Consider the following 20,512-nt stretch of genomic DNA (forward strand, 5'->3'; position numbering starts at 1 on the left):
TACCTCAACTATTACATTAAAAAAGAACCATCTGGGGAACCTTCTGAAATTCTGAATTCCTGGGTCCATTGCTAGAATTTTCAGGGTTTAGAGAAACTTGAGAGAGAGAGAGATCTGGCCAAATCCTTAGCACTTGAATCAGTTGTCTATTGCTACTTGACAAACGACCCCAAACTCAGTGGCTTAAATAGCCACCATTTTCTTGTTAAGATTCTGTGGGTCTTCAGTGGGAGGGTAGAACCTGGCTGCCTGACTGGCCTGGATGGTCGAAGGTGGCCTTGTGCACATCTGGGTTCTGCTGTCAGGTGATCTTTTTTTTTTTTTTTAAAGGTTTATTCGTTTATTTTAATGGAGGTACTGGGGATTGAACCCAGGATCTTGTGCGTGCCAAGCACACACTCTACCACTGAGCTATGCCCTCCCCCTGCTGTCAGGTGATCTTCAGGAGGTCCTTCACCTTCACCTGGCTTCTCTGCACGGTGTCAGGCCACCTTTTAAGAGGGTAAGAGGACAAGCTGCAAGGCTTCAGCAGTGTGACTGCCTGACATTAAGCGTTTTGATTGTAATGTAATTGCCTGGCATTAAGCTTTTCGATTGCTGAGATCCATTTCAAAGACATCCATCTCAAAACAAACCGCCAGCCTATGACACAGCTGCAAGCAAAACAATTAGATAAGGAGGTGGATTGCCCCCAAAACCCACGAACTGTCAAGTGTGCCTTTCAGAAAGCCCTGAGTAACCTAGACAACTGAAGGTTTCTCCCTTCCCACCATGTCCTAATTCCCATTCTCGTGTTTTAAATTCACCAGTAAAGAGGGAACCCGTGAAACTCCACCCCACCTTGGATGCTAATAAAGGCAGAGCCCCAGCTCCACATTCTTCCCTCTCTCTCTCTCCCAAGACCTTGCTGCATGGTTTCCACATGCTATATATTGTTTTTGCCTTTCTCAGAGTTTTTAATTTGCTTAGCAGTGGTTTTCAAACCAAGTTCCTACAGGGAATATCCCATGTTCCATGACTGAGATGTTCAGTGCTGAAATGTTCTGTCACTAAAATAGAATGATGGCAGTTACATCCCAATTCACAGAGAGAACAAAATTACAGAACAGATACCCAATTTTAGCTGTTTTGAGACCTTTCAACCCCTGAATGAACAGGTAGCTCATGAAACTCAAAAAGGAAAAGACATATTTTTTAAGATGACTGAAAACATGTCTCTAGGAATCCTCATGCTGCCACTAATGTGGGCAAGTTCATCCACTGCTCTAAAGCTTCAGATTTATCATCAGTAAAATGGGGATATGAAACTGAGCTCACTGCGCCGTTAGTTAATTGGATAATACATGTTAGATAGTATCTGTGAAGACCTCAGTATAGTTATCTTGCACCTGTTACAGACCCAAAAATGTTCATTTCTTAAAAGATGTGGATATTTGAGGATATGAAATGTAATCCTGTAGCAAAATATTTTTTTCTTAATTTGTGTGATAGAATTACAACCTGAGTATTTCGTTGTGTTTGGTTCCACTGAATTTCCTACTCAGCCTTGCACTGCACTTCACTGAGTATGTTTTCTTATACATTTGCCAACATTTCCGCCTTTTTCTAGGGAGATAGGAATCCTGTGCTAAGATCTAAATTTTGGATTCCATCTTTCTGTCTCTCTTGAATTACTTTGTCATTCCTTTATGGTGAGAAAAACAAGACAACAAGCCAAAAGTGGAGTTGTTTACGCCAAATCCCATGTCACCAAACGGAGACTTAATTACAGTTTCAGCTCTCCCAGAAATGAAATCTTAAACCAGTTGATCAGAAATCACGTGATCAGCACTAGTTAGGTAAACTGTCAGACAGACCCCTGTCATTCCCTAAGGGAGAGTGAGTTTGCAATAACTAACTTGTTTTTTTCCCCTAGTATAAATTCTTTGTTTCCTTCTGTCTAATCTTTTATTTTGAACAGCTCCTCAGAGCGTCTTTCTATCTGCTAGGTTGAATACTGCCCAGTTCGAATCAATTTTTGCTCCATGAACCCTTGAACATTATTAATATGCCTCAGTTTATCTTTGAACATTGGTCTCAGCTCAGGAGTGGCTTGATTAAGGGAAGAGCTTCCCCTTAGCTTAATCTCTCCAGATGCTCACATCTTCACCCAACTCATGTCCCTCTTTCACAAAGCTTGGCACTGCCTACCCTTTACCTCTGTTATGCATGAATCCATCCATTAGGTCTCATTTAATTGACCTTAAATCTACACCCTGATTTTCTCAGTATTTGGGTTTTTTTTTTTTTTTTTTTTTTTGGTATCCATATTTTCTCCATGACTAGAGTATGAAGTCCCTAATGTTAGGATTGCCATATATTTGTTTCTTTATTTGTTGTTAATCCTTGTAGCTCCTAGCAGAGCATGGGACTCACACTTGGTACTCAATGAATACTTGCTTACAAACTCGTTCCTACTCGAAGCTGAAAGCATTTAGGGTCTTTTAAAAAGAAGGATTTACTCGGGCAACGTAGAATGGCAGAGTGTAAAATCAGTACTGAAATGAAATCAGCGTATGGTGCTTAGAGTGTGTTTATCATGTCCAAGTTGATCTTCAGAACAAGTCAGTGAGGCAGGGAGGAAGTATTATAGTCATCCTCACCCTTCAGAGAAAGACTCGTGGGGACTGAGTTACTTGCCCAAAGTTGTGCAGACTGAACACTGTAGAGACCGAACGAGAACCAGGTAACTTGACTCCATACCCCACACTCTTCCAAGAGTGCTACGCTGCTGCCTTCACAACTCAGTTGACACAATGGCCCTTGAAGACGGAGATAAATTTGCTAACCAACCAACACGTGCAATGCTGTGAATGCTGTGTATTGTTAATTTTGAAACTGCATATTAAATTCTTTTTGCTTTATAAAATTCATTGCATTTTATAAGAATTATTTGCACTTTTATTTTCTACTTATCTTTTAGATATGATCACATTTCAATTTGTACCACAGATTATAGTCTGCAGTTGAAAACCTTTGGTGAGAAATACAAGTAACCCAGCATCCTGGGATGTATTAAATTTTAAACTCTCCTGGAAGGCCTGACCTTTGTCCAAAAGTTTGCTTTCCTTTGCAGTACTTTTCCTGCCAACTAACTACTGTGTCTATTGTCAGATACTATTAATTTAATATTCATTGAGGAACACCTGCTATAGGTCAGAAACGGTTGTAGCCACCAGGGATTCAGAGACAAATATGACACAATCCCTGTCCTCAAGAAATTTATTGTCTGGAAATGAAAACATCATTTAAAATGGTTCGCATAAAGCACTGTGGCAAAGGCGGTCATGGTGTTCTGCACATAGTATTGTGGGATCCCCCACGAAGGCCACCTGGGATCAAGGAAGGCAAGGAATGGGGAGACAAGAAGCAGAGGACAGTCCCATGGAAAACAGTGATGCTTTATCAAGAAGTGGAACTCAAACCCATGCACTATAGACAGCATGGAAAGTAAGAGCATGTGTAAGTGGGATTTGAAGGCGACAAGTCTGGGTGGAGGTAAGGAAACGAGATAGAGAAATCTTTCAGTGGTTTGGCAAAGAGATGATGGGTTCTACTTGCAGCTATTTTTCATGGAACTGTAGACTATCAGGTGTTGGAAGGTACTTCTTATTGTTTAAATATTTATATAGTTAATAGTTAATAAATGCCTACTGTATGTGGGGCAGTGGATACAGAGGGACAAAGAGAACATTTGGTCTTTGTCAAAACAGGAAAATGCTGCAGTGTGACAAGTGCTATACAGTAGGTATAATTAGGTATTATGTGAGCACCAGTGAGGAACTTCTAACTCAGCCTGGGGAGCCAGGGAGTCAGCACTGCAAGTCAGCCAGGGAACAAGGTGCAGGTACAGAGACACCCAAGGGTAGGGAACAGTCTTTAAAGTCACATGGCATGGTCTCTCCAGGGAAATGTGAACAATTCTGCATGACTGGAGCAGATTACACCGGCAGGGGTGCAGACTGTGAAGGAATATATGTCATTGGAAGGAATGTGTTTAGGAATCATGTGACGATTTTGAGCAAGGACTCAACATGTTAGATTTATGTTTGGAAAAAAGTCTTCCAGCAGATGGATGGATTTCCTGAAGGAAAGACTGTCGCTAAGGAGACTGAGAAGCAATAACAAGGGTTTGGATAAAAGTGGTAATAGGAGATTAAATTCAGTGGGTCAAATCCAAGAATTGCTTAGGAGGTGAAAATTATAAATGATGAATCCATAGTACTGGGAGCATTGTGAATGCATGCCACCCCCCACCCCCCAAGAGGAGTGCAGGGAAAGCCAGGATTCACTTAAAACAAGGAGGTGAGGCATGAGTTTATGAAAAGATAAAAGATGCATGATTATTTTTTTTCTTCTTTTTTGAGCCATGGGATACAATTTCCAAGAGCCTAAGTATTGTAAATGTTTGGGGACGTGAGAATGAAAGCAATAGTGAAAGAACATGATTGGTAGAATATGAATAAAGGGAATGGGAGAGAAGGGACAAATAAAGGGGCTGCCACTCAGAGCATTCACCAAGAATAATCAACCAGGTAAGTCATTCATTCAGCCAACAAACATGTTTTGATCTCCAACAATGTACTAGGTACTCCACTACACGTTGGGAATGCAGTAATGAACCATGTGTACCAGGGGAGGACTGACTGGCTTCATGGCTTCCGATGTTGACTTGATTTGGTGCTCATGCTGGCCGAGGCCTCAGGCAGGGAGAGGAAGATCAGATTGGCAGTCCATGGCATTGCCTACAGAAGGCAGCACAGCACAGTCTGTATCAGAATATTCATGCATGGGATTCAGCCAGGTCTGAGTCAGCTCTAATGTGTAGGGTGTGTGACCTTGAAAAAGGAACTCAATTTCTCTGAGTCATTTTTCCACACTTGTAAAATGAAGATAATGATAACTACCTTGCAAGTCTATTATGAGTATTCAAATGAGGTGCATTTAAGGGCCAAGTCCCTGGCTCAGAGCATATATAAAAATAATTGTTATCATCATCATGATTTGGTACCTATATTTAGAGTCATAGGTAAATCAAAGATCTGGTTACCTGAGGAGGTGGAGTCCAGCTCTGAATTCACTGAGGCCGGTGTGGGCTGAAGCTACACATAAGGTCAAAGGCAGCTTCCTTAATGATGACTGACTTCATGTGGAAGACCCTCAAAATTGCCACTCCTATAAATTTGCATATTTTTCTTCTTTTCGTTTGGCAAATAAGATCTTCACAATGTCTGTTAGAGCTGGGATGCATTATTCTGCTTAGGTTAGGTGTCCATATTCCTTTCCAGGGAATAAAATCTAATAAAAATTTATATGTCTATTGAATCAGGTAACTACCAAATTCCAGTGGTAAGTTTGGTTTATAATGCAGGTAACCTTCATCCTTTAAGATAACGTTGGAAAAGAGACTTGTGAGATGAGGTAGGCTGGAGCTTTGATATCAGCCCAACACACATTTCTGCTAACAGACTGGGTATCCTGGGGTTTAATCAACTGGAAAGAACAGTGGTGCTTATTAAGCATGCTGATTCTCTAGGCAGAAATCTTCCCAGGGCACACGCAGCAAAGAGAAATGAGGCTGTGACTCTGTGTGGAGCTGAAACAGTTGTGGAGGCTGGGAGACCAAGCGAAGATAATTATTGTCTCGGTTGTCGGGGTAATTTTGCTTACTTGGGTTAGACTGGGTTTATCAAATTGAGGGTTTGTTATGCAGGGATCATTTTAGAAGGCAGACAACACAGAGTTATTGTTAACTACAGGATATATTGAATCTGTTCCTGATTTTACTGTGACAGGCAAGGTCTACAATAATATGAAAAAGTAGAGTGGTAATGTTATGATTTTCAGACCACTCATTTGGTTTTTTCCAGACCTCCAACAACGTTCTTACAGTGTATCTCTCTCTCCATGGTAATATGTAAAATATTGGAATAAATTGGTAAATCTTTTCTTTATAGTTAGCCATGGAACAATAACAAGCAGAGTCTAAAAACTTTGTCTTTCCTTACTCTCAATGGAAACTCTTGACTCCAGGTTGACATCGCAACGAGAAACTGGGCTTTGTGAATAGCCAGACTTGGGTTCAAAGTCCACTTCCACTAACTGCGCAACTTTGGTCCAGTTACCTTCTATTTCAGAAACCTCTGAACCCGTCTATAAAATGGCAGTAAGCAATCCTACCCAGAATGGCCACAAGTACGAAATGTGTTAGAACACAGAGTTCAAGGGCCTGAATTTCCCGCTCCGTTGTCTCACTAAACCACTGGACAGGCACCTGGGAGAGTCCATTGCCAAACTAAGATCCCAGAGCCTTAAGTTCTAGATCCAGCTCTGCCACCTACCCATGGGGTGTCCTTGGGCAAGTGGTTTACCTCAGTGGGCTCCAGCCTTCCACTGGCAAGATCTAAGAGTTGGACTCATGGGCCCCAAGGTTTTAGCTCCTTGAGGAGCACTCACTTCCATAGGTTTGCTCAGGCAACTTCTCGAATGTCTTCTATTTCATCAGCCCATTGTGATCCTCCTACCTCTGCAATAACATAAGATTTCCTGTGTGTTTGACTTGTTGTGTCCTTGATTGTCACTCACTGGGCACTTGATTGTAAACAGCCTTCTTTTAATCAACTTTTCTAGATTTTAATTCTTGTCTCTCTATCTAGAACAGAAATCTCTCTGAGGAAAGAAGTATGTTTTATGCTTCTTGGCTTCCTTCAGTTTGCTCCAGAAACAAAGTGGGTGATTAATGATAACTTGTTAAGTAACAGTCAACCTTACGTGCACAAAAGCACAGACGTGTGAGGTTACAGATTTAGAACAAGCATTGGTGCCATTCTGGGGAGGGCTGAGTCTGACCACTCTGCCCCAGTAATCCACTCATCCACATCTATTTTTTTCCTCTCTCTCTGTAAAGACCGGCGAATTTGATCAAAGCTTACCTATACATGGAGAGAACTAAGCCTGCCTTCTCTCTGAATTTCTGTGAAGTCCTTCTCCAACCTGAGCTATTTTACACTGAGAGAGATTCTCAGTTCCTTTCTCCTGGAAGCCTATGGGCAGAACCAATCTGCATGACATTGTACCGTCTCGGTAGGGGACAGGCAGGAGTGACTCAGAGCATGTCTGATTTCCAAGAACGCCTTTCCAAGGAGTAATGGCTAATGAGCCTCACCTTTGGGTCTGCCAACAAAAGCAGCCCAGGGAGATACCTGAATCAGCTGAAATGTACCAGTCACAGAGAGGGAAGATGTGGCACACCAGCGAGGTCGCTAAACTCCTGCCAGGCAACCATGTAAAAAGGAAACCCTGACTCTGAGAAACTGGTTTCACTACTTCAGTCCCGCTTATCACCAGCTAATCCCACAAATTAACTCTTAGTGGGAGTAATAAGCAAAAGCAAAGGTCATAGGTCTATAGTCGTGAAATTATAATCTGTGTTAGAGTTTGTTTTAGGGCTCTGCTTTTATTTTTTCATCAAATATTTGTTGTCAGGGGATATATCAAACAAAAATCACTGTCCTTTCACCCCCCTGGAACTCATATGTTGCTATAAGACTTAAAAATGCATGCAAATTCATACAGTTACACCAGTTTTCCAACTTCAGCCTCTTTGCCCCTGAGTGCCCAGTCTCTTCAGTGGTTAGTTAACAAGGTTCTATGTCATACTCATCAAGTGCCTAGCCCTGTACTTGCCACTCAGATGTTGATTTCAATACAGTTTAAAGGTCATAAAAACACCAAAATTCACATTCAGTTGCCTAGTATGGTGGGTGACATTTTCTGAGAGACACTTGTGACTCACTGGTGTGTTTTCCAACACACTCATCATTAATGGGTAACACTTAAAAGGATGGAATTAATGATTACCTAATGATGCTGGAGAAAGAGAGCAGAAGATGGCATTCATCGCCCCCCCCCCCACCAAAACACAGCATCATCATAATTCCATGCCTTTTAATAGAACTTCATAATTTTCAAAGTGCCTTTACACATATTTTCAATTCTTGATTGCTTAGAGCTTTGACAGGTCTTCCCCCAAAAAACTGAAAACCAACTAGAAATCCAGATTAATTTTAAAACATATGTCTTGGATGCCCATTATGTGTAAAACACCTTGCCAGGCACTAGAAACCTACCAACGAACAAGAGAGACAGGACCCCTCTCCTCAGGGGAGTGAAAACAAAGACACAGAGAACTGAGGGAGTCAGGGAGGGACCCTGAACCAGTGTTGGAAGTTTTCCAGGGGAGCTGAATCTATGCTTGCCCTGAAGGACAAGTAGGACCCTGGTTAGTGGAGGATTTTTAAACGTTAGTTTCTCATTGACCATGTGACAGAATGAACATCTGTTCCATTGTCTCTGGGGACGGTGAGAGATGTTGGAAAGAGCAGGTAATTCTGAATGTTAAACTATAACCCGCTAGGCAGTCGGTTAGATGAAAGAGTCTGGTTTTATAATCTTTCGCTTTCCGTGAAGTCGCCATACGCTCGCATTTCAGCTGGGACACGGACCTAGGGCTGAACTGCCTGGCAGCTGGTGACTGCTTTTGTTCCATTAGATTAAAATTACTTCTCTTTTTTGATTATATACACACAGTCAATGGAAACTGTTTTTTAAAGTTGGGGAAGGCAGAAAAGTATAAAAAAGAACAAAGAAATAAACAGTAAAGCTACAATTCAGAGAGCATCATAATTTGCATTTTTAGAAGTTATTTCTAGTCAACACTTTTTCACTGACACAGATATTTATTCATTCATATTGATAACTGGGCTCCTTCTGGGTATTTTGGAAGGAGAAGAAGGAGCTCACGAATGGAAGGCACAGCAGAATCAAATGAATAAGTTTTAAAATACGCAGGTAGTCTGGTTTTTAGTTTTTAGGAGATAATGGTTACTCCATCCTATGAAAAGTTGTAAGTCCCATGAAAATCCGAGCTTTGCATGATTATATTATTATCATTATTATTATTTAAAATGACTTTTGAGGTAGCTATGTTTTCTTATCCTTGCTTTACAAAGGAGTAAGTTGATAAATTCAACAAGTGAATGGTAATGGGTAACACACCATTTTGCAAAGAGTTTCACTTACCTCAATGACTCTGGATCCCAGAATGGAATGAGGCTCAGGTATTACTTCTGAAGAGAGTGGTTTAATTTAAGAGGGCTAAACAGAAGTGGTTTGATTAACACTGAAGCTTTGTAAGGAGAGCAGATACTGTTGACTACATGGCCTTCGTTTGTGTTGGCCACGTTGCTGCACACCTATTTGGGCGTGGGCTGCACTGAGAAACATTTTCCCTCATGAATGGGGAGAAGAACTGGAAAGAGTAAGAAGAGAACCAAGTAGTCTGGAAGCTAGATAAGGGACCAACTACAGACAGGGAAAATCTCTGACTACATGGTGAACAATAAAAAACACGGAAGAAGGAAATGTCTAAATTTTTAAGTTTTTTTTTTTTCCTTTAGTTTGAGTTTATGCATTCACTAATGCTTTTGTGAGAATACACTGCTCTGAAGGAACTAAAAAAAAAAAAATGGAGTTTCATGTCTGGGTCAGAGCAGCTGACTGTAAAGATAATTTATGTGGATGAAGACCGAGGATGGAGAGAGAACTTGGTATTTGCATATGGGGGTGCCGGGGGAGTGGAGACAGGAGTTGATAAGTTCCCTCTCCCTAGATTTGTAGGAAGCCCCAGCTGAGATCTGAGTTCCAGATAGATACAAAAATTGCAAGCAATATGCACAAATAGTGGAATGTCTTATGGTGCTAATGTGAGCTACTGATCCATCCTTAGGGCATTATGACTAGACACCTTAATGACATCAGTGTTCCCTGGGGAAACTTTTTAAGGCTATACATCCTTTTGTGCCTTCCATCACATTGTTTCCATTGTCTGAAAGGCCACTCTCCCTTTTCTCACCTCAACCCTTCACCACTCTCTATGGAAATGCTACCTATTCTTGACTTAGCAACCTGGACTCAGTTTCTTTGCTTGTCTGACTCCCTCAGTTTATAATCCTCTGGAATGCAGGAACTGTGCGTAGTACAGGGGTGGACATATGCTAAGCACTTAATGATTTATTGATCCAGTGACCAAATCATGAATAAATGAGTAAATGAATGACAGCAAAACTTGAGTTCCACCTCTGTTATGAATTTTCCTGTTATGTACCTATACTAAAATCCAGCTTACATGAGGAATACTATTTTAATATATACTAACAATATTCCATTCCCCTCACCACATTTATTGGGTACTTACTATGTGCAGGACACTACAAGATCTCATTTAATCCTTACAACCACCTCACGATTCTTTGCTGCTAAGGAAATGAGAGTCTCAGGGAAGGTAGGTGACTGAGCCAAGGTCATGCAGCTGATAAGTGACAGACCAGGATTTATACCCAGAGCACTGGGATCCAGAGCCCACTCTCTTTTCTACTTACCTTACAAGTTCTGCTCATCCTTCAGGGCCAACCACAGACTCAGCTTCCTCAGGAAACCCTCCTGTACTTGCGTCTTCATTTTCTCATCTCTCCCTACTCGACTGTACGTCCTGTGAAGCAGGAATCTTGTCTCTTTTCTTCCCATTTTATGTGACCACCATCTTGTGAAGTTATTGGAAAAAGAGATTTCTGTTGGTTAGGGTTAGCCTGGCGACGATGAAGAAACGATAGCTCGGGGATTTGTCTAATATTACACAGCCACCCACTGTCAAGGTCAGGGGGAGGACCCAGGTTGGGGCTATATGGTGAACAATTAAAAAAAAAAAACATGGAAGAAGGAAATGTCTAAATTTTTTAGTTTTTTTTTTTTTTTCTAGTTTAAGTTTGTGTATTCACAGATGCTTTTGTGAGAATTGAGAGTTGAACTCTCACCCCAGGCTTCTTCTCTGGAAAAAAAGAAATGCCTTAGCAAAGCCTTCTGCAAACAATCTGGAGCAGCTGTTAGTGCTCAGAGAATTCCAGAACTGCAGGAAACCACAATGAGTACCTAGATAAGTGTCCTGCTAGAGTGAGGAGGTGGCTCACCCAAGGCTGTGAGCAAGTCAGTGGAAAGATGGAGTAATGAGAGCGGGGAGAGAGCGCCCGCGGTCAGAAGAGCTGGGGTCTGGCCCCGGTCTGGCCCTTAGTTCTTCCTGACGGACAGATGGCAGAAGGTGTAAATTATCCAGATCTGAACCAAGTTGATAATGTCTTTACTGTCACTGTCCTTGGCCTACATGCAGAAATAGCTTTTCTCTTAGTTTTTCTCCCCATTTATTCTACTTGGCACAGACACTGATTGGATTGCTTTATCATTTTTTTTTTCTCGACTTGTGCTCTCTTGAGGTCTCCTGGCTGCTCCTCCAAGCTGCATCTCTCCACCCCCAGCCATCCGCTGCCCAGTGCCCCCCATGCCGTCCCCAGCCTTTTGTTTTCATCGTGGCTGCCAACCTGTGTTGCTTGCCTCCCTCTCAGTTGGGCTTCTCACACACCCAAAGAAGGCCATTCCCTGGCTGCCATCCTGACCCAGTGCTGCAGTTGCTAAAATATTAATGGTGCCCTTTGTGAAAAGTACCACTGCATAGCTTGTTTTCAATTAAAATTGCCAGGGAGATGGAAACAATGAAATGGAGGAAATAAAGCAAAACCATAGTTGGAAAAAAAGCTTCAGCATTAAGGCAAAGGAGGGCATCCTAAGCTCTGCCTTCCTCTTCCCCTCTGCCTTGCTAGGGTCTCACTGTGGGAAACGCAGCACCGCTGGCCACTGCCTTGGCCACCTAGATGGGGTGCATAACAAGGTGTATGACCCCTGTGGTTTTGCCTGGCTGCCTGGTCTCCTGGGTTCCCTGGGAGAGAATAGAAGAGAAGGACAGCATAGATCTGAAAAGAAAAGGTAAACTGTGTGGATAAAGGAAAGAAGGGCTTCCTGTGGTTAAAAACCATGGGACGTATTGGTGGGAGGAAGTCTGTAGGATGCTCAGGACGAATCAGGCTAGATGCAAAGGCAAAGAAATGTGGTTGCACCCTTTGTCCAACCCTTAATGAATGCACTTAGCACTTCGTTTTATTTATTGGAGCCCTCAACTGTACTGTCTTTGTCACTATTGTACCCTGGTGCCATGCATGGTGCTTGGCCCAAATCACAACGCTAAGCTATATTTTCTGAATGGATGGATGAATAATTGGAAAGGGGTGAGGGGGAGAGCAAAAACTGACCCTTAACATTTGCAGCATAATAAGTGTTCATATCTTTATTCCTTTTATGATGAAGAGAGTACAGAGGGCTGGGGACAGAGTCATTACAGGAGGATGAAAGATAGCGCTGTCTGTGCAAAAGACCCCCCTAAACTACACAGAGAAGAGAAGCAGACCCCCAGGGCAGCCTTTCCATCCAGGAAACTGAGACTAATCCGAGTGAGTTGGCCAGCAGTTCTACTGGCTACAGGGCATAAGCCAGCCTTCCCAGGTACCAGGGAGTCAGACCCCTTGTCCGATTTCCCGAAGCAACCTGGCCACTCTCCTTCCCCCACCAAGTTCCTAATTTGAGTCCCATTCTCTGACTCTCTCTCTCCCTCCTTGTTTTTGTCTTATTTGAGACCAGCTTTCACAGGTTCCTCTGGTTCCTGTGCTCACCTTCATCACTGGGTATGCTAACAGTCTTCTTCTCATTTAGGAAATTCTTCCCATCCTCAGCCTTTCAGCACCCCCAACCTTTCTATAGCCACATTTTGCCTCTGAGTCTCTTTCCTCCTGCACTTGACCTTCTAGGCAAGCATGCTTATGTGGAGGAGGGGAGTGGAAACATGTGCCCTTAAGGCAGAAGGTCTGCCTGCGGTGAGGACCCTGGGTTCTGTTCAACCAGACATAACTGCAGAGAACCTTCATTGCCAGCTTCCTAATTTTCACCCCTTCACTCCACTCCACTGGACCTCTTCTCGGATACTGCTCAGCACCAGGCAGCTCATTTGGTAGTAAAAGAAGCATCAAGGCTGTGACAGGTGCTCCAGGAATAAGGCTTTTTTTTTTTTTTTTTTTTCAGGCTGTGAGCATGCACACTGTATGCATGTGTGCAAGAGAGCCATTGTCACTTACATAGAGTGGCTGCTACGGAACACGTTGCAAATGAGAAATTGTGGATTTCATTAGAAGTGTGATACTAGTCAGAAAGGCCCAGAGAGCTGGCATTGCAGCCAACAACCAGCTTGAAGAGAAGAAGAGAGAGCAGCAGAAACCGCTTAGGAGTCCCAGCTGATGTGAGCATAGGTGGACATCCTCCGGTCTCCCGGCCCTCCTTCCCCTCACCCAGACTGGTAGGTGGCCGATCTAAACACTGGCAAATTCACAGTCGTAGTCCGTCATCCGGCACATTATGAACTTCCACTGGCGATCCCTGTGGGGAGAAAGTTAGAAAGCTAATGTCTGTGAGAAAAGACACCTTAGGAAGACTCACCACTGAGGGAAAAAAAATGAGCGATCTTTGGAGAATTTAGGGACACCCACCCTAACCTCACTTTCCTCCCGGAAGACATCTCTGTGAAGTCTCTAGAGAACCTCCAGGTAATCGTCTGGGAGGTCAGGCGTCCTGGACACCTCCTCACACAGTTCCGGTTGCACGTAGGAGAGGACTAGCTAAGTTACTGGCGTGTGGAGGCCCTGTTCATCACTGGTGCTCAGCTCCCCACTGCTCTGGCCCGAAGGTACCTCTTGGACGTACAGGTTAACCATCTGCTCATCTATTCTTTCTTTTCCTGAACACTTCCCATGTGGTAGGCTTCATGCTATAGCCTATGTATTTCCCGTCAGAAAACACTATTACAGGGAAATGAAGAGGGGGGAGACAACTCTAAAACACCTGTCATTCTTGCATAACAGAAATTGAACTGTGTATTTGTTTAAATGGCCTGGCATGCGTATGAAAGGACATAGAATTGCTCTATTTTAGATGGGGGAGGGTATAGCTCAGTGGTAGAGCACATGCTTAGCATGCATGAGGTCCTGGGTTCAATTCCCAGTACCTCCATCTTTTTTTTTTTTTTTTTTAAGAATTGCTCAACTTTGAAAAACATGCTGTGGATATATTTCAAGGATTGTTCTTTGCTAAGGGCTAGCCTAAGTTGTTTGTTCACCCATTTAACAAAAATTTATTGAGAGCCTACTCTGCAGGGCACTCTTCTGGTCTAACATCGTTTAACAATGATAATGGCGATGGTAATGACCACTGTAACTGCTATTTGCTGAGTCCTCCAGTATATCCAGCATCGCACTAGATGCTTTACATATTTTCTCATTTAATCTTCATGAGAAGTCATTGTTTAGGTGAAGAAACAGACTCAGAGAAATGTGTCTTTCATTGAGATAATTAGGTGACAACTTCAGGTTCCAAGTTTGTTGAACTCATATCATGCACTTTCCCTTGTCCCACAGTGCCTCCGTAACTAGGTGCCATAACCCCATTGAGGACATGGCTGTCACATCCTTTGCAAAGTCTTGACAGAGGGCAAAAAAGAAAGAGCCATTCTGTATATGATGATGCAAATCCTTCCCAAACCGAGTGGGGTCATTTAACCTTCGAGAATCCTTCCTTTTCAATCTGTAGGGGCTCTTCCCAGATCAGTTTCTCTTAAACACCAACACTGATAAGACCTCCATTCAGCCCTGAATCTGGAAGGTGGGACTGACTACTCAGTTCTGGGAGATAACTCTTGCCAGCAGCCTCGTACATGCTGCTCAGACAGCCTAAGGCAGGTTTTAGAATTTGAGTCTGTTGCTCCAGGTTGTTTACTTAGAAGAAGTGGGCACAGGGTCCCCAGTACAAATCTCCTACTATTTATTAGTATTTATTCCTGCAATTGTCAATAGAGGGCATGGCTTGTTTTAGATGGAGGTAAGAAAATTGGTGGCATGCGTGTTTATCAAACACATTTCATTATTGTAGACAAGTCTTACTTATCTGTGTGCCAACAGACACAGGTAAATAAGAGCTTAAGCCAGGCATTCACACTATTCCTTCAAGAGGCTGTCAGTTGATGCTAAGAAAAATTTAGACTTGACCCTACAAGGACCAAGGGACTCAGTCAGGCTCAGTTTCTGATCTCCCTCCTGGACAGTGGTTCTCAAGCAGAGGCAATTTTGCTCTCTAGAGTTTTTCAGTTCTCACAACTGTGGAAGAGGGGAGTTGCTACTGCCATCTCATGTGTGGGGGCCAGGATGCTGCTAACATCTAGAATTATCTGGCCCCAGATGTCAACAGTGCCCAAGCTGAGCAACTCCATTGCAGGAGGAAGCCACTATGATTTGCATAAGGAGGAAAAGCTCCTGCCTGGTGTGTCCTGCACTAACAATATTTCTCCAAGGCAACGGCCTCCGCGTCTTTCAGCAGAGTGAAGGGAATCCAAGTTGTGGATCTTTAAGCCACTGATTGCTAGTGACAGCAGCAAAACTGCACGGGTATATTCATTCTAAACAAATGCATGACATAATATTTCAGTTTTCCAAGATTCTGGATTAAGCCACATAACTGAAAATTTCCAAGCCGATAGCAACTGGACATTTTAACTGCCAATATATATTTTGTAATAACTGTGGGTGACATTCTTTCTTTACTGTACTCCTTCCTGTCTCCTTAAGCAGAAAAGGCAGCACTAATTTTCCTGTTGACTTAGAGACATCATTAGGAATACTGAGCACCCTGCTGTACTGTAATCCTGTGATGCCCTTTAGGGCTACACACCCCTGCGAGATGTCACCGGGCTTCCATAGCCTTTGAGTTCTTAAGTCTTTCCTTTCCTTTCTTTCTTTTTCTTAAATACGTTATTGTGTGTGTCACGTCATTCAGCTATTTCTTCTCACTGCTGAAGCGAGTCTCATGTTAAGCGGTATCGCTCCCGTTCATTTTAAAATTTGCCACCTCTAGAAAATGGTAAGTAAGCTAGTTAAAAACGTATCTAAAATACAAGGAATGAATGTGTGAGAACTGAGGGGTCCTTCTTTGTGTAAACATAAGGGTTTTCATTCATGGAGCCTGTCCCATATACTGTGCCTTCTCAGAGCTACTTCATGTTTGTTTTTTTGTTTTGTTTTTTAAATTATGGGTCTTATTAAATAAGTTAACTTTAGTTAGGTGAGAGGTCATTTCCCTTAAAAGCATAAATATACACAAAAGATAAGTCATGCTCAAATTGGTCAGTCCATTCTTTAATGAGTTAATTTTACGAGTTAAGTTTTGTTCTGTTTGCAGAACGTTTATCAGTAACTTTTCAGGAGTTCATTTGCCGTGTGGTGTGATGATCACCTGATTAAACAGGTCAAATCAACCTCTTAATACCTGAATTTATTCAAATCTCTGTATTAGCAGGGAGAATTTTTGTTTCTTTCTTATTGTTTTATTTTGATGTATTTGTGATAAGATTGTGACTGTGAGGGAAAGAGGATAAAAAATTAGTGCCTTTTTTATTTTATGTTTTTTAAATTCTCCTTTTTTAATGTCTAAAAATGGTTGATAGGTTTGGCATGTTTCTCCTCTCCAGCCCCCTCTCCTTGTCTTCTCTCTCCCTCCCCACAGCCCAAAGTGGGGGCCACCGTGGAGAAACGGCTTTGGAGAGGGGCTTCTTTGAGAGTGGGTACTCATGTTTGTTCTCTCTTCCTAAGGTTTGGTAAGAAAAAACGCTCTTTGAAATTGAGTAGAGGGAAGAGCTTAGAACATCATGGAACACCAAGTTGAGGATTTCCTGCTCTGAGCAGGCGGGAACCCATCCACCTCTCCGAGGGTGGGCTGTTCCATGGGCTGGTCCAGGTCCCACTGCATTCCACTGTCCCGCCAATCTCTCAGTTAGTCCTAGACCAAGTAGGAAACTAAAATAGGGAAAACCCCAGATCAAAATTCCTGCAGACATGATCCTGGCATGGAGAGAGTCCCTGACCTCTCTGACCCGAGCCCAGGGGGAAGACTCACCTTTCCACTGCAGAGAAAGTAGTTGCTGCTCCTCGCATATAGTGATCATAGTTGTAGGAGATCATGTCCATTTCCTCACCATAGTGGCCTGGATATTCTGTTGTCAGCCTTTGTGGGAAGAACAAAAGGTTCGAAGACAGGGATAAAACTATTACTGTTGGGGAGAAGACAGGAGACATGCTACAAGGAGAGACGGAGTTTGAACATCGTGGGAGACCCAAACCAGAGTTGGATGGCCTCCATCAAACCATTCCAGGCTGCAGAAAGATGGACAGCTTCCTCCCACTTCTGATCTTCCTTCTTGCCATTGAACTACACACTAAAAAAGGTGCAGAAAACTCCTCAGGCCTTGAGGAAATATTAGTATCAATATTAGCCCATTCCATTCAAGTCAACCAGAACCATGTTTTCAAACTATGGGTTGTGACTCTTTAGTAGATCACGAAATCAATTTAATTGGTTATTACCAAATAAGCTTTAAAAAAGAAAATGAAATAGAATAGAAAACCTCAGAGACTTCATTGTACATATTAATGATAAATTCTTGTGTATGTGTGTAAAAACTTTGCTTCAAATACATATGTATGTATGTATTTATATGATGTTTGTATTGTGTGATAGCTTGATACGTATTTTTTTTTTACTGTGAGTCATGATCAAAAAAGTATTTGAAAAATATTAAAGTAAAATGTAAGCTATACAAGGATAGTGTTTACCTTGCCTGCCACTGTTTCTCTGGCACTTAAAACAACTCCTGGTACATAGTAAGTATTCGCTGAATAAATAAATGGCCTTGGGAGAGTCACGTAATCTCAGTTCCCTGGTCTATAGAAGAATGAGTTACTGTATGGGTTTATCATTGGGACGAATACACCCATGTGTGACATACTAGTACAAGGTAGGAGTTGAATCAGGAGAAATTCTGTTTCTCCTCTTTCTCCTTTCCTTCTTTCTCCTCCAAGATTAAGTCAATCCTGGTCCTTTCTGAGTAGGTTCGCTGTGGTCTACCCTGGAATAAATCTAGAATTTCCTGTTTCTCATAAGTCTTCACCATTGGGGATCTTCAGAACCAAAACAGTCCTTTCAGTATGATGTGAGTTCCCCAAAGCCTTTATCTGCACCCCCAAGGCTGCCTGGCAAACAAACTGAGTGTCAGTAATTTAATACGATCTGGGGTCACCAGGTCATTTTATGATGATGATAGAATGATCTTCCCCTATGTAGATTTACTATTGCAAGGATTGTCATGAAACCTTGGAAAGACTGATTTATCAGATGGAAGGTCTCCTAGGAGGATCTCAGTGCTTAGGTGCAACAAGATCAAAGGTTAGCTCAAGACAACCCGGGTTAGCCAGACTCCACTAAGACAACACTCCCTTGTTCATAACCATTCCTCTCCCCACATTATGCGGTTGTCCTTGTTTGCTGATTTTTCTCTTCTCAAGACATAATTATGCTCTATCAGGATGCCAAGCCCAACCTGGAGTGGGTTACGTGTATTTCTGCTTAACGTTTATGACAGGAAATGAAGCTCTGCTAATGTAGAAGTCTCTTTTGTGCTTCTAAAGAGACCTAGAACAAAGACTTCCTCATCTTAGTGAAAATGTTAAATGACTCATAAATGAACCTTATAGGGCCTCACTTGTAATCCACTGGTTAGTGATCCCTGAGGAGTCTAGCAAGGGCTAGATTCAAGTTTACTCAAAGAAAGAGGAGTTTGTAGAGAATGTGGATAATGAAAATTAGGGTTAAAAGAGATGAAGTAGGATGTGTTTTTCTTATATCAGAGAACACAAAATCCAGAACTTTAAAGACACTCTCCAGATACAATGTATAAAGCTTCACTGCTGGGGGAAAGGGTACAGCTCAAGTGGTAGAGTACATGATTACCATGCATGAGGTCCCTGGTTCAATCCCCAGTACCTTCTCTAAAATAAATAAATGAACAAATAAACATAACTACCTCCTTCCCCCACCAAAAAAAATAAATTTTTGAAAAAAGTTTAACTGTGAAACATTTTAATATGTGCTGAGGCAGAATCCACATAAGGCAATACTACATTAGGCTAAATCCAATTGCGAAAACTACTTGGAAATTATTAGACTAGATTATTAGTTTTTAAGTTTTTGCTGATCTACCTCCAGATTATTTGGATAGTTAAATACATTGGGAATAAGGTGAGAAAGAGAGGCTTGCATTTTTTTTTAAATCATAAAGTTTTAAGTTTCAAAGGGGGACAAAAGTCAACCAACACTTTCTTTAATTAGCATTCTCTACTGCTTCATTTTTGGTCGTAACCAGACCAAAGGCCTCCTGTTCAAGTGAACAGCTTGTCTGCAAAACATCTCTTTTGAGAAGACTGCTGTTCAATCAATTTCTGGAATGCCCTGGGGTAGTAGTTAGTAATAGATATATATTATCACACTCATTTTAAAAAAGGGAGTAGATAATGGATAATGAAGATGTGGTACACACGTACGTACACACACACACACACACACTCTATAGAAAATTACTCAGCCATAAAAAAGAATGAAATAATGCTATTTGCAGCAACATGGATGGACCTAGAGATTATCATATTAAGTGAAGTAACTCATACAGAGAAAGACAAATATCATATGGTATCACTTACATGTGGAATCTGAAAAAAGATAAAAATTTTATTTACGAAGGAGAAATAGACTCACAGACATAGAAAACAAACCATGGTTACAAAAGGGGAAAGAGGGGAGGAGGGATAAATTAGGAGTTTGGGGTTAACAGACACACATTACTATATATAAAACAGATAAATAACAAAGGACCTATTCTATAGCACAGGGAACTGTATTCAATTTCTTGTAATAAGCTACAAGAGAAAAGAATCTAAAAAAACCATATATATATAATTGAAATGCTTTGCTGTACACCTGAAACTAACATTGCAAATCAACTATACTTCAACAAAAAATAAAATTTTAAAAAAGGGAGTAGATAAAAAAATTAACAAATAATAAATAAATAAAAAGAATATATATATGTGTGTAACTGAATCACTATGCTGTACACCAGAAACTAACACAACATTGTTAATCAATTGTACTTCCATTAAAAATAATAATAATAAAAAGAAAAGGGGGTTCAGATTGAATTTAGTTAAAGAGGCCAATTTTACTCATCGTCAGGGGGTTGCTTAAGAACTTTATCAATTTTTAATAGTTAAAGGAAAGGCCTTTGAATCTCTTCCTCAACAGAAAGTGACTCAGTATAAGATTTTATCAAACCCCACCTTTATTACTGATTACTGAGACTTGAATACAAAGTCAGACTTCATAGGTCTAACATTTATTTTTTGTGTGTCTGACCTGCCAGCACGTGGGACAACTGGATTACCTGGGGTCATCCTAGAGGCTCCACTTGTAGGCTGTGTGCCCCACTGCTGTGCACATGAACTAACGGGGCCGTGTCAGCTAGTGTCGCATCCTTGACCTTATTCCACTCTGCGTGATACCAGCGAAGCGCACACCACAGACTTCCTACCATAAAAACTGGAAGAAAAAC

At 41.7% G+C, this 20,512-nt stretch overlaps 1 protein-coding gene and 2 non-coding genes across 3 annotated transcripts in view; 1 reads left to right on the forward strand and 2 right to left on the reverse strand.

Moving 5' to 3' along the window:
• Positions 1–349: 349 nt before the first annotated feature.
• On the reverse strand, positions 350–422 carry TRNAA-GGC (transfer RNA alanine (anticodon GGC)). Its single transcript has one exon. It is a non-coding gene; the product is annotated as a tRNA-Ala (tRNA).
• Positions 423–12,253: 11,831 nt separating this feature from the next.
• The window catches only part of DPT (dermatopontin), a 33,433-nt gene continuing 25,174 nt past the window's right edge, over positions 12,254–20,512 (reverse strand). The window contains exons 3-4 of the mRNA XM_031435824.2: positions 16,969–17,076; positions 12,254–13,407 (exon numbers count right to left, since the gene is read on the reverse strand). Of these exons, the coding sequence (XP_031291684.1) occupies positions 13,341–13,407; positions 16,969–17,076 (175 nt within the window). The 3' untranslated portion in view covers positions 12,254–13,340. The remainder of the gene's footprint in view (positions 13,408–16,968; positions 17,077–20,512) is intronic.
• On the forward strand, positions 13,965–14,037 carry TRNAA-AGC (transfer RNA alanine (anticodon AGC)). Its single transcript has one exon. It is a non-coding gene; the product is annotated as a tRNA-Ala (tRNA).

The sequence above is a fragment of the Camelus dromedarius genome, chromosome 23, assembly GCF_036321535.1.
Source record: "Camelus dromedarius isolate mCamDro1 chromosome 23, mCamDro1.pat, whole genome shotgun sequence".
Classification (NCBI taxonomy): domain Eukaryota; kingdom Metazoa; phylum Chordata; class Mammalia; order Artiodactyla; family Camelidae; genus Camelus; species Camelus dromedarius.